At 40.7% G+C, this 14,569-nt stretch overlaps 1 protein-coding gene across 2 annotated transcripts; it reads right to left on the bottom strand.

Annotated features, from left to right (window-relative positions):
• Positions 1 to 4,763: 4,763 nt before the first annotated feature.
• Positions 4,764 to 11,276, bottom strand: LOC116969936 (golgin subfamily A member 6-like protein 1). Of its 2 annotated transcripts, XM_033016694.1 has the most exons (6): positions 11,205 to 11,276; positions 10,537 to 10,683; positions 9,027 to 9,140; positions 7,610 to 7,723; positions 6,616 to 6,754; positions 4,764 to 4,894 (listed from the first exon to the last, which is right to left on the bottom strand). In XM_033016694.1, the coding sequence occupies exons 1-6, from the start codon at positions 11,250 to 11,252 to the stop codon at positions 4,764 to 4,766; spliced, it is 693 nt and encodes a 230-aa protein (XP_032872585.1). In that variant the 5' UTR covers positions 11,253 to 11,276. The 2 variants fall into 2 exon arrangements, with proteins under 2 accessions (XP_032872585.1, XP_032872584.1); XM_033016693.1 differs by lacking the exon at positions 4,764 to 4,894 and having other exon boundaries at positions 6,352 to 6,754.
• Between the last annotated feature and the right edge of the window lie 3,293 nt (positions 11,277 to 14,569).

The raw sequence follows: 14,569 nt of genomic DNA, 5'->3' as shown, positions 1-14,569 counted from the left end.
ATGGAACAAGGGGAGAAAATTCAGCCCAAACAAATGTTCAGGGTACAGAATTCACTATTGTGCAATGGTAAAGGTTGCATAGGAAGGTGGGAATGATCAATGGCAAATCATATTCCACAGTAATTGCACATCGACACTTCTGAGCAGGGTATGTTCTAGAGTCACAGCACAATTTAGCTAGTGAAGTGCCTTTGTCTCGACTGAAATATTGACAACAGATCCCAATATAGAGGTGCACTCAACTTTCAAGTCATCAAGATCAAATCAAGTCATTCACTTCTTAAATATTTTAAGTTAAAACAAAGTAAACTGTATGGTTCGTTTAAGAGAGAACCAGAGAGCACCACAATTTACCTTCTTTTTTTTCTTCAACTTGATTCATCTTTAATTCCATCACAGTCCTCTCATTGTTGTCATGGCTCGGTGTTGGTTTATAATCCGTTTCTTGCCACTTCACCAGTTCCTCTGCAGATTCAGATTCACTTATCTACAGACACATTACACACAAAGCAACATCATCCACTCATCTAACTGGCCAATTAGATGCTTGATGCCATAAGAAACAGAAGTGCTTCGGCATGATACAAGAGTAATGATTCTCTATGTTTGCCTCCGGGACATATTTAATTAACAAAATAGCAAGCTGATTTGAAGTTTAGAGTTATTCGGCAAGACGACCAGAGGTGGAATAAGCATTAAAAAAGGAACATCATGGTGAAAAATATAGTATTAAAAAGTTTACCATTTTTTATTCTCTGCTGGAAATGATTAGATGATTTCAGTGATTTTCAGATTTAAGTGAAATTATTTTAATTGTCTTTAAGATAAATGGACCTATGGGCAATAAAGCACTGACTTGTTCCTATTAATGTACACCTTCAAGACATATTGTTACGTCATTAGAATTGCAAGTTGTAGATTTGGATAATTGGAAACGTTTATTACGTTAAAAAATCAGCCCTTGAGCCTTATTCATTCTATCACATGATCATGTCTGATTTGATCTGTGATCTAAACATTTACCTTATCCCCATAACCCTCAACTTCCCGCAGTGTAAAATTCTAGCTGGCTAACCCTTGAATATACTGAATGGTTTCTCCACCCACAGCTCTGGAGGGTAAATAAATCAAAAGATTCTCAACCATCAGAGGAGAAATGTCAAGTACTTTGGATCCGTCTTCACTGAGGAGGATACAAGCAATCTTCCTGATGTACTAGTGGCCAGAGGATATCTGGTGACGGAGGAACTGAAGGTAATCCACATTAGGCAGGAAATGGTGTTGGGTAGATTCCCGGGGCCTGATGGTCTGCATCCCAGGGTACTTAAGAAAGTGGCTCTAGAAATCAGGACGCATTGGTGATAATTTTCCAATGTTTTATAGATTCAGGATCAGGTCCTGTAGATTGGAGGGTAGCTAATGTTATCCCTCTTTTTGAGAAAGGCGGGAGAGACAAAACAGGGAATTATATACCAGTAAGCCTGACGTCGGTGGTGGGGAAGTTGCTAGAGCCAATTATAAAAGATCAAATAGCGGCACATTTGGATAGCAGTAACAGGATCGGTCCAAGTTAGCATGGATTTACGAAGGGTTTCATGCTAGACTAATCTGTAATTTTTTGAGGCTGTAACTAGGAAAATGGACAAGGGAGAGCCAGTGGATATAGTATACCTGGACTTTCAGAAAGCATTTCATATAGGTCCCACATGGGGGATTAGTGGGAAAAATTAGGGCACATGGTATTAGGGCTAGAGTGCTGACATGGATAGAAAATTGGTTGGCAGACAGGTAACAAAGAATAGGGATTAACAGGTCCCTTTCAGAATGGCAGGCAGTGACTAGTTGGGTACTGCAAGACTCTGTGCAGATATTTACAATATACATTAATGATTAAGATTAAGGGAATCAAAGTAACATTAGCAAATTTGTAGATGACACAAAGCTGGGTGGCAGTGTGAACTGTGAGGAGGATGCTTTTCAGGGTGCCGTTATCCACTTTGGTAGCAAAAACAGGAAGGGTGATTACTATCTAAATGATGTCAAGTTGGAAAAAGGAAAAGATCCGGGGGTCCTTGTTCATCAGTCAATGAAAGTAAATATGCAGCAGGCAGTGAAGAAAGCGAATGGCATGTTGGACAACAAGAGGAGTTGAGTACAGGAGCAGAGAGGTCCTTCTGCAGTTGTATAGGGCCCCAGTGAGACCACACCTGGAGTATTATATGCAGGACATTCTTGCTATTGAAGGAGTGCAGCATAGGTTTACAAGGTTAATTCCCAGGATGCCGGGACTGTCATATACTGAGAGAATGGAGCGACTGAGCTTGTTTAGAAGGATGAGAGGGCATCTTATTGAAACAGATAAGATTATTAAGGGCTTGGACACGCTAGAGACAGGAAACATGTTCCTGATGTTGGGGGATACCAGAACCAGGTGCCACAGTTTAAGAATAAGGGGTAAGCCATTTAGAACGGAGACGAGGAAACACTTTTTCACATAGAGAGTTGTGAATCTGTGGAATTCTCTGCCTCAGAAGCGGTGGTGGCCGGTTCTCTGGATACTTTCAAGAGTGAGCTAGATAGGGCTCTGAAAGATAGCAGAGTCAGGGGATATGGGTAGAAAGCAGGAACGGGCTACTGATTGGGGTTGATCAGCCATGATCACATTGAATGGCGGTGCTGGCTTGAAGGGCCGAATGGCCCACTCCTGCACCTATTGCCTATTGTCTATTGCAGCTTTGAAGCCAATCCTTATCCTGAGGCTATGCCCTTTAGGTCTAGACTAAAGGACGTTCTTTTTGGAAGGAGATGAGGTAACATTTCATTACCCAGAGGGTGGTGAATCCGTGGAATTCTTTGCCACAGATGGCGGTAGAGGCCAAGTCAGTGGATATTTTTAAGGCACAGATAGATTCTTGATTAGTACAGGGGTCTGAGATTATGAGGGGAAGGTAGGAAAATGGGGTTAGGAGGGAGTAATTGATCAGCCATGATTGAATGGTGGGGTAGACTTGATGGGCCGAATGACCTAATTCTACTATTCCTTATGACCGTATAATATTAATAGGCAAGTCTGGAAATTATCTGTTGCTTCCCCAACCACACCAGCTAATTCAGTAAACTTTCTCCATGTCCAAGGTGTGTGGTAATGCATACAGAAACCATCTGGTGTGGAAGCAAATAGCACCCCTCAGATGCAAGCATCAAGCCAAAAAGTAAGGATGATGATAGAAAAGAGCAAAACAAAAATTTACTTAAATGACCTATTTTAAACAAAAAATCTGAATAAGCAACATAAAATTATTTGTAAAATGCAATGTAATATTAATTAGCAGGATACTTGAGACTCTTGAATCTGTGCAGAATGCGCACACTTGGAATTAAGATTGTACGTGGGGGAATTAAATGCATCACAAATTCTCCCAACCTGGGAAGCTGCTCCCTTGGTAACTTGTTCTAAACCTACTTGCATGTTCTGGTATTGCTCTTCATATGTTTCCAATATTTTTTGAAGCTTCTCTGCAAGAAAACACGCATCACCATTTAAATAAAGAGAACGAGGAAGAGTCCCTGACCTGATACATCACCCATTATTTCTCTACACAGATGCTGCATGTCCCGCTGACTTATTCCAGGTTTATGTGTCTATCTTCAGTTTAAACCAGCAACTGCAGTTCCTTTACACAAGAGAATGAAGGATCTCTAACCAAATAACCCTTCCATTCTCTATCTCCCCGTCTTTCCCCCACCCTAGTCCTCTTGCTAATGTCACCATTTATATTCCTTCATTAGCACCTCATCCCCAGCCAACAATGGACCATTGTCAGCTCCACCCCCCCCCCCCCCTCACCCCGAGTCATCGATGTGGGCTCTGCTTTATTCTGTACCTCCCCATACCTCTAATTTCCCCCTCCCTGACTCTCGGTCTGATGGAGGGTCTTGATCAGAAACAACACCTATTCGTTTCTTCAGAGATGCTGCCTGACCTGCTGACTCGAGCATTTTGTATCTATCTTCGGTGTAAATCAGCATCCCCAGTTCCTTCTTACCCAATGAAAGTCATACTATACACAAACCATTTTGTGCCTCGACGTATTGTGGCCAGTTCACTTTTAGGTGTAACTGGTCGTCCTCCTCTTCATAGTCAATCTCCGTATCTTTGTGCTCCAGCAGAAGCTTCTGAGCAGAAACAAGCTGGGTAGAAATAAGTTTAGTGTCAATTAAAGCCAAGGGATTTCTAATGGTCTGTGAAATAGCCACCATTCAAATTCTAGATTAAATATTTTGCTTTATGACTACATGCAGGTAAGACTGGTGTAGATGGGGCATGTTGGTCAATGTGGGTAAGTTGGGCTGAAGGGCCTGTTTCTGAGCAGTATGACTCTCGAAATAATTTTAGCATGCATTATACTTTTAATGTGCCACTGCTGACAGATCGATTCTACCACAACTATTTTATGATTGAATTTTCCTGCAGGCTCGCATCTATCCCATGTCACTTACTCTTCAGAAAGGGGTTCTACACGGAATGGAGCAGTGAAATGTAGGGAAGCATTCCTTCATACAGTTGAGCCCAGATTAAAAATATACAATGTACATAACTAACTATGTAAACAAAAATGTTTTAAATTGCTTCCTACAATGCTTCAACAACTCACAGTATATCAAACCATCAATTTTCCTTTTTTGAAAAGATGAAGTCATTTCATTCCAGGTAAATGGCAAACAGATCAATATTCAGTTAATCGTCACCAGGTGCAAGGGACTTATATTTGGGGTACCTGTACATTGTCCAGCTCCTCTTGGATCTGCTTGATTTTAGACAGGTATGAAGCTTCCATTGACAAAGACCTGTCCTCTGATCTTACAGCCTCTTGGTACAGAAGCGTCACTTGTTCTTAAAGAAAGAGAAAGGAAAAAACACCCATAATGATCTGATATTTGTTGTAAATAAAGCAATACTTCCACAGTTTGCAATTTTTTCCACTGCAGTTAATGGCAATTAGTGAAAATCATATGTTCTACTATTTACCGGCATTTGAAATCATAAAATATCCTTGAAATGCTACAATTCATTAAGCTTGAAGATTGCTCAGGCACAATGGTAATCCCATTTACATATTTATCCAATGATAAATTCCTTAACTATTACTAGTGAGAAATGATTAGAAGCTTGAATAAAGCTCCACAGAAAATGTGTCTCCTCAACATTTTGGAAATTAAGGTATAAAGTTACTTAATCCCAAAACAAACAAAATGATCATTCTTCCCTGCTCCATTAAAACCCTTATTTATTTTAAATTATTCCAAATGAATATCCTCTTCTGCTGCTAAATATAGTCTATCTACCTTGTCCCTGGTTTCACCCTCACTTCCGTAAACTGTCATGCAAACACAGCTCAAGTCTCACAGAGATAAGACATTCATGGAGATAATGAAGTGTCATGGTTGCTCTGTGGCCTTCTCATTTAAAAGCTATTTGAAATTAAAATACTTTGATGTACCATTTCTGGCAAGTGCATTGTGAATGGTAAAATGTCTTCAAATGATTTTATTTAGAGATACAGCGTGGAAACAGGCCCTTCGACCCACTGTGTCTGTGCCGACCAATGATCCTCGCACACTAACACTATCCTACACACACTAGGGATAATTTACCATTAACCCAAGTCAATTAACCTACAAACCTGTATGTCTTTGTAGTGTGAGGATACCGGAGAACCTGGACGTAAACCCACATGGAGAACATACAAATTCCGTACAGACAAACACCACAGTCGGGATCAAACCCAGGTCTCTGGCGCTGAAATGCAGCAACTCTACCGCTGCGCCACCAGGCCGCCCTTCACGATGTCATGTTTTAACTATCAGCATCCTCTCAAAATGAAAATTCAGTGATAGCGATGTTTAAAGGATTCAAGAAGAGAATGTTTTGAAAAGCATCTGTACGAATCTGTCCAAATGACTACTGTGTGTTCCTGTCAGCCATTTGGCAGACTCTTACAAATGCTTCTCAAATAATTATTTTATTGAATCCTTTAAACATCACTATCTTCTGATCAAGGAATCTGACAAGAATACCTGAATGAAAAAAACTTAGATTACACGCTACTTTTCCTGATCACTGAATGTACCAACCCATTTACCAACCAATGAAGTATATTTTTAAGTGTGATCAGTGATAAAATATGGGAATTACAGCAACCAATTTGCATACACAAAATCTCACGAGGTTACAGGGACCAGAGAATTACACCGCAAAACAAAAATGAAGTGATGTTTCGTCATAAAATCCACTCCATTCCTCTAATGCTAGAATATTTTAGGGCAAACCTACTCCATACCGCGAGACGACAGATGTACAAATCTGCGGTAGGACCATTTATGGCCAAAAATATTAACAGGTCAACTTTGAGTAATTACCTTCCAGTTCGTTAATCTTCCATTCGCTGAAATAATTTAAAGAACCAGTTGCCTGTTCTGCAAGGGGTGCACAGAACCTGGCGTGAGGTCTTAAAAGTTGGAGATCTTTGTGAAGTTGTAAACAGCACTGATCTTTCTGTGATGTTTCTTGTGCATGTTTCTCCCTGATTTTACAGAGCCGGGTGCTGTGTTTACCTTTGAGATTTGTTAATTCAGCTTTATGGGTCGCCCTCAAACCACAGATCTTGATATAGCTGGCATAATCTTCAGCGTAATACTTGTTGTCCAGGTCCTCATTCTCATCTTCAAGCTTTCTTACATCTTCAACTAACTCCTAAAAAAATTAAAAAGTAGCCAAATTAAACGAAAAAGACTTTCGGGAGCCTGTTCCACTTAGGCGTTTTGTCACCGGTCTGCACCGGCTATAACCTACGGGAACCTTCGACCTCCTGGCAACCCATTAGGACCTATGGCACGGGAATTCTCGCTACTCTCCATGTTGAAAAAAGGATCCATAAGGATGCCGCGATGGGTTCTCAGAATGCTGGAACTCCTCACGTCCATGAAGGTGACTTTCCAACAACCACCTGCGAACATGTGACGATCATGTGACGACGGCATAGTCTCCTGCAGTCGCCTAAAAAGTCACCTGTGGGACAGTCCCATTAAGCCTAGAATAATGCAGCTTTCTAAAGTAACATTAAATGAATGAAATGAATAAGCCAAGCAGATAAGCAAGAAAAGTTGAAGCTGTCAAAATGGATTTGTCAAGTAGTCATCAAAATTAAAACAGTTATCATAAGGTCCCGTGATAGAAGTAGAATTAGGCCAATTGGCCCATCAACTCTCCTGCGCCATCCAATCATCTATCTCTTCCTCCTGTTCTACTCCCTTCATCTCTGACACCGTACTAAACATGAATCTATCTATCTCTGCCTTAAAAATATCCACTGACGTCCTACACAGCCTTCTGTGGCAATGAATTCTACAGAATTCTACTGACGCAGCGCCGGCTGGAGCTCTGCAGACCGCGGCTTCAGCAAATCAGAGTGCTCCCCTCCGGCGAGCCCTGGCGATGACTCACCCTCACCACGCCCGCCGCTGAAGTAATAGAGATTACGCTGTAATAGAAGTAATACGCCGCCCTGTAATTAGAGATTCACACAGCAGCAAACAATGATTTCCTTACCATTATCACACAATTCATCCTTTCCAGCTTTTTCTGCAGTACTTTCACGTGTTCTGTTGTTTCTCGCAGTTCCTCTTCCCTTTCCCAGAGTTTTTCATTGAAGTCTTCCAGCAACTAAGGAAGTTAACAAGTGATTAAAACCTCCTAACAGTGATCAAAACTGGGCGACATCGTATGGAAATCACACACACGCAACATTTGTAATTCAAGTGCGCCAATAGTTAGGTCTTCAATTCTGCCTTGTTATTAAGACATTAAAATTAAAATTATCATTAATGAAATCAGGAGATGAAATCATTAATTTGCATTCAATGGTTCTTATTCAACGGAGTTACTCCAGCACTTCTATCTTTGGTATAAACCAGCACCTGCAGTTGTTTGTTTTCACATTCTGCAGGAATACCGATTCAGACCATCAGGTATGTTCTGCCTTTCATTAAGATCATCACTAATAATAAATAATAATAAATAAATTTTATATTTAATGGGCGCCTTTCATACAAAATCTCAAGTACACCTTACATAGTAATCGGAATAAAAACATATAATCGGAGTAAAACAAGTAATTAAAGACATCACAATGACACAAATTAAAAACAGAATTCAATCCAAAAACAGAAAATCAAAAACACAGTGTGATGTAATACCTAATGTATACATTCACCCAGTTTATCATGAATCAATCCCCACTATCTTGAAAATATTCTACGAGCCTGCATTGTCTACACTTTGACAAACATAGTTGCAAACACGCATGCCGTTGTCAGAGAACCAAAAATGCAAATGCATTAAATGGGCAACCGCTTATTTCAATCTAAAGAAATCCCTCCTAATCTCCTTTAAATCTGAGGATATGAACTCTACTCCTAGACTCTCCCACTAGTGGATGGGAAAAAGAAGAACAACTAAAATGTTGTGTCCCGGTCGCACAGGAGGCCTGGTCCCATTCCCCAACACAATCGTAGCATTAAGCAGGATCGTTGTTGATCAAATTTAATTACATAGCAGAGAGGAAGTGGTCAAGATGAGAGTTTTAGTAATATATATGGAATAGAATAGATGGAAGATAGATATAATTGGTAGTGACGCTGTTGCATTATAATCAAGAGTTCATGTGTTGTTGGCATCTTAAATAGCAGATCTCTTCTGATCTTGATCAGGGCTCAAAAAATTGGTGGCACAGATCAGCAATGCCAACAACCTGTCATAACCAGAATGGCAATGTTGCAATGAAAAAAAGAATGGGAAGATTTATACAAAAGAAAATCTTCACATTTTTTCATATTTACAGATTTATTTCCAAGAGGCTCCCCTCCATTTTTATTTCACTGCCAGTTACAACAGAATCCCTTAGCCGGTTGCAGAGATCTTTCCCTCAAATAGACATTCACACAGCAGCAAACAATGATGTCCTTACCGCTAGATCCCGATTATTCCTATTAAGCTTTTTCTGCAACACATCGACAAGTTGCGTCTTTTCCAATAATGCTTCTTCGTTTTCACGGAGTTTTACCTTGAGGTCTTCCAGTAACTGAGAAAGTTAACGTGATTAATACCTCCTAACAATGATAAAAACTGGGCAGCATAGAATGGAAATCACACACTCGCAACATTTGTAATTCAAGAGCACCAATTCTTCAATTCGCCTTGTTATTAAGATATTAAAATTATCATAATAAAATCACGGGATGAAATTATTAATTTGCATTCAATGGTTTAATGGTCATTTATTGTCACATGCACTGAGGTACAGTAAAATTTAATTTACCACACAGTCATATCAAAAAAGCAACAAGACAAAACTACATAAAGATTAAACATAAACAGCCACCACAGCGGTGTGTGAGAATCTCTAGGGCACCCAGCATAGGCGGAGACCCACAGCCATCAGTTCAATGCCCAGGCTACACACATGCTCCTTCACCGACCGCTGTACTCTCTCTGCAGTCCCTGTCCGCCCAAAGTCAGAAAGCTGTCCGCACTCGCACCAGACTCCAAGATCACTGCACTCACGGCAATCCCTCTGAGTATTTTATTCTTTTATAGTTTACTCGATAAATGTGACATTTAACTAAACTAAATCCCATCTGCATCTTCTCCTGTACAATTTCATCTTTGCTATTATATACTAACAGGAAGCACTCCTCGACAATTTGAACAATTCCTTTGGCAAGGGAAAACTGAAAACATTTAGTCAGAACCTCAGCTGTTCCCACTCTTGCTTCTTTTAACTGGCTGGGAAACATTTCTGCCGGACCTGATGGACATTTCTGCCGGACCTGCCGAACCAGCCAACGTTGCTTATAAGGGACCTTTTTGTTCAATTAACATTGGAATGTCGTAAACCATGTAACTAATTTGAAAATAGTAAATATGTGATAATGTGCTAATGTGGTGGATCAACTACTTGAAATTTTGGGGTAAAGACTGGAAAAGTCACCCTGGAAAACACATTTCTTTCTCTAAAATTTGCCAAAATAAAATATTTCACTTCCACCTGAGACACCAAACACGATTTAATTTAACATTTAATTTGAAAGTTGCCACTTCAGCTGCAGCATTCTCTCAGTATTGTACAGGAAACATCAGGCATGACTTTCTGCTTAAATCATTTGAGTATGACTTTTCAATAACATTTTGTAGTCTATTTTGAAGTACAACCTTCTAAACCAAGTGTGAAGTCATCCTTTCAATTTCCTTGAAAAGATCCGACACACGACGTGAAACGGTTTAACAATAGTCTTTGCTTTAGAAAATGAGAGGCATTGTTAATTGTTATTGTTAAAAAGAAAACTTGCAATATTTTGGACTGAATTTTCAGGCTTTAAAGTGAAATCCAACTGCAGAAATGCAAACACAAAGTACACAGATCACTGTAATAGCTCACTCAGTGAGGGTAACAAATATTCAACTGGAATTGATGTTACCTTAAGGTGTTCATCTCTCACTTGTAGCTGGGTCTCTTTGTCCGGATATTGGTCTATGAGCTGCACTACCAGCTGTTCATACTGAGCCAGCTGCTCAGATAAACCAGCCACCAAATAGTTACCTGTAGTAGACCTGCAGCTCAGTGCCTGCAGAATAATTGGTCACTATTATTAACTGCATCATAGTGAATTAGACTTTAGAGAAAACAGTATTGAAATATTCAGTGACTTGAGAAGTGCATTAATATGGAATGCATGAAAGCCAATGCATTTTTTAAACAAACGCGCCGCCGACTGTTGGCTAGACTCGCCCCACAGGCCTCCCAGGGGACCGAGGTGAAGCCGGATGGCGAGGTCTGCCTGGGCTGAGGGAACCTAAGCAGTGGCGGTGATGGAAGCCTCAGCAGCAACTGCAGCTTCGGCGGTGGCGGGAGCCTCAGCGGCATCGGGAGCCTCAGTGGCAACGGGATCCTCAGCGGCAGTGGGGCTTCATGATCGACCCGCAATCATCGTTCAATGAGAGTGGGGGGGGGGGGGGGGGTGGGAGGGGAAGACAATGGGGATCAGGCGTGAGGGGACTGCCGTGAAGAACAATGGGACTCCGGCGATAATACAAATACAAATTTTGTAAATGCAATGCAACAACAGGAAATTACAAAAATACTTACCTCCGATGATGCAAGGGACTCTTCAATTCCACAAATGCACCTCCACATGATTCTAATTTAAAGTGGCTGCAAAATAACTAATATAATAATTAAATAGAATTGGTACAGAGCAGACAAGCAGAGAAGATTAGTTTAACCGGGCATCAGCCGTGGCACGGACATTGTGGGCCAAAGGGCCTGTTCATGTGCTGTACTGTTCTATGGTCTATGCTCTTGAGTTTACGTTTAGTTTGTTGTCACGTGTACCGAGGTACAGTGTAAAGCATTTGTTGCGTGCAGACCAGTCAGCAGAAGGACAATACACGTTTGCAATCGACCCATTTACAGCGCAAGATAAACCCAGCAAAGTATGATCAAGGATAGTCCAAGGGTCATCAAAGAGGTAGATAATAGTTCAGTGTAGCACTTCCTTATCATTGGATTGGCAATTCTCGCAGATTATGTGTCTATAAACTGACTCAAAAGCAATCCTGCTCTATTCTCAAAGTAACTAAAACTCAAAACAAAGAAAACAATGGAATTTGCACTCATAAAATGAGCAGCACAATGGCGCAGCCGGTAGAGCTACTACCTCACAGCACCAGAAACCTTGGTTCAATATGGACATTGGGTACAGAGGAGTTTGAGTGGCTGTGTGGGTTTCCTCCGGGTGTTCTGGTTTCCTCCCACATCCCAAACACATGCAGCGTTTTAGGTTCCGTAAATGGCCTCCATAAAATTGCCACTAATGTGTAGGGAGTGTTTGAAAAAGTAAAAACATAGTGTAGCTCTGGGTAATAGAACCCGCATGATTGACGGGAGGGAGGAGTCACTGAGCACGGGTGGGTGTTCTATTGGCAGTGTTTTTGCTGTAACTATCAGTAACTGTCAGTCTATCGCTTACACTTGTGGAAGCCACCTTGTAAATTTGGTTCCACTCTCGTTGGCTCGTTGTTTCATTAAAATAAAACAATTCAATCCAACTTACCGTCTCTGTCTCGCCAAAATAGCCTGTTTTGGGACATAAGACAATAAAACAAGCTTGACAATAAAACACTCTTGAACCAGTATGAATGTCGAGACCAACTGGCGCCTGAGCAAGGCGATCCTTTGCGTGCTGGTCTGCATCAGCGTGCAGACTGTAAGAGGTCTGCTGACATCGATTACAATCATTCCACTCTAAAATCTTTATTTACCCTTCACCTGTACACTGTGGATGGTTTGATTGCAATCATGTATCGGCTTTCCTTTACCTGCAGCATGCAATTTCAAGCTTTTCATATGACAATGAACAACTAAACTAAAATCGGTGATCGATGGTCACCATAGAATCACTGGTCCGAAGCGTCTGATTCATGTTGTATCTCTAAACTATATTTAATTCGTTTCAAACCAAGAGCTTGTGAAATTCCTTAATTTCTTTGCTTATGTGATGGAAATCACTTGGAAAACATATGTAATTTTGTGCACACAAGTCTCCACTATAAAATGTCCTGAAACATTTGGCTTCCCACACTCATACAGATATACAGGAGTGAACATCTTATGTAAATCAGCACTACACAAGGTAAGTGGAAAAGAAAATTACAATACCTGTATCGATCCAAATGTCACAATAAATAAAGAAAATTTGATGGTCTTTCCCCAAGAGGACAATTTCCAGATTGAATTTAGCCTTCTGATGACACAAAGAAGGCTATTGTCTATTGCAAGGGGAATTGATTACAAAAGACATGCAGTTTCTGTGGATAGTCGTAACACTTTCCCTGAAAGATCTTTTAAAGGAAAGGTCTCAGAATGTAAAGATGTTAGGAATACCAAGCTGTTCAGGTTAAGTTTGTTCAACTGATAATTGAAATGTGATAAGCCGTGCTCTCTTCTCACTGTTACCACAGTAGATGCAGAAGTGTAAATGTCCCACACTCCCAGTTCAAAAAAAGCTACTGTCCCATCAGGTTGTTGAACTGACCTAACGCTGCCACAGAAACGGAACATTACAGACCATCTCTTGGCAACAAGGCATTGTTTAATTTTCTGAATTCCATTATATAGACAATAGACAATGTCATATGACAATTACATGAATGGTGCAGGAGCACGTCATTTGGCCCTTTGAGCCTGCACCGCCATTCACTGTGATCATGGTTGATCATCCACAATCAGTATCCCCTTCCTGCCTTCTCCCCATAGGATGGAATATAGATTATTGGAGGTGTTTCAGTTTGTTCCTACATCCACATAATTTAACACATCAAATTCCTTTACTCCACTGGAAGTAGATCATCAAACTTCAGAGATTTCCTGCTTCTATCGCCATAATCTCCAAGCACTATGTCATTAAACCTAAAATCGATTTCTTTCAATTCCTACCTTCCACACATATAGAAACCTAATAGCCCTGTCCCACAGTGCGAGTTCATTCCAAGAGCTCTCCCGAGTTTAAAAAAAATCAAACTCATGGTAAGCACGGAGAATGAACGTAGCGGGTATGTCGGAGCTCGGGGACGTGTCTTAGCTCTAATGGCAGGTACTCGGGAAGACTCGCTAACGGCAGGTAATGCACGGGAAGACTCGTGAAGATTTTTCAAAATGATGAAAAATGTCCACGAGAGCCCCGAGTACCGACGATTGGCCAGTATCGTAAATCTCCGAGTTCGAATCAGGGCAAACTCGGGAGAACTCTTGGAATGAACTCGTACCGTGGGACATGCCTTTAATTGTGCCCTCCATTGTAGAGATAGAACTGAACAGCATTTAATTATTCTGCAATTTATTTGTTTCCAACCTTATTTTTGTTTTCAATTACATTTCATCAGAACTGGAAGCTATAAAACAAGCTTATATTTCTCACTTTTTCCCAGTTCTCATGAAAAGTTGTTGACCTGAGATGTGAACTATGTTCCTCTCGGCACAAATGAAAGTGAGTAGCTCCAACATTTTCTGCTTCTCTGCAGCCATCAGGCTATTAAACAATACAACCTCCAAATAAGACCTGAACTACATCGACTTCGGAGCAGCGGTTTCGTTTTTTTGCACTATTATTGTTTGTTGGTTAATTTTATGTCTGTGTACATATGCAAATGTATATATGTGTGTGAGAAAGAGCAAGAGAGAGATCCCACATAGCAGATGCTCCATCGTCCTCTGAGGCAGAGAATTCCACAGACTCACAACTCTCTGTGAGAAAAAGTGTTTCCTTGTCTGTGTTCTAAATGCTTTACCCCTTATTCTTAAAATGTGGCCCATGGCTATGGACTTCCCCAACATTGGGAAAATTTTTCCTGCCTCCAGCGTGTCTAAACTTTAATAATCTTATACGTTTCAATAAAATACCCTCTCATCCTTCTAAACTCCAGAGTATACAAGCCCAGCCGCTCCATTCACTC

This window comes from Amblyraja radiata, unplaced genomic scaffold, assembly GCF_010909765.2.
Source record: "Amblyraja radiata isolate CabotCenter1 unplaced genomic scaffold, sAmbRad1.1.pri scaffold_425_ctg1, whole genome shotgun sequence".
Lineage (NCBI taxonomy): Eukaryota > Metazoa > Chordata > Chondrichthyes > Rajiformes > Rajidae > Amblyraja > Amblyraja radiata.
The sequence above is the reverse complement of the archived record's forward strand: the minus strand, read 5'-3'. Positions and strand labels throughout refer to the sequence as shown.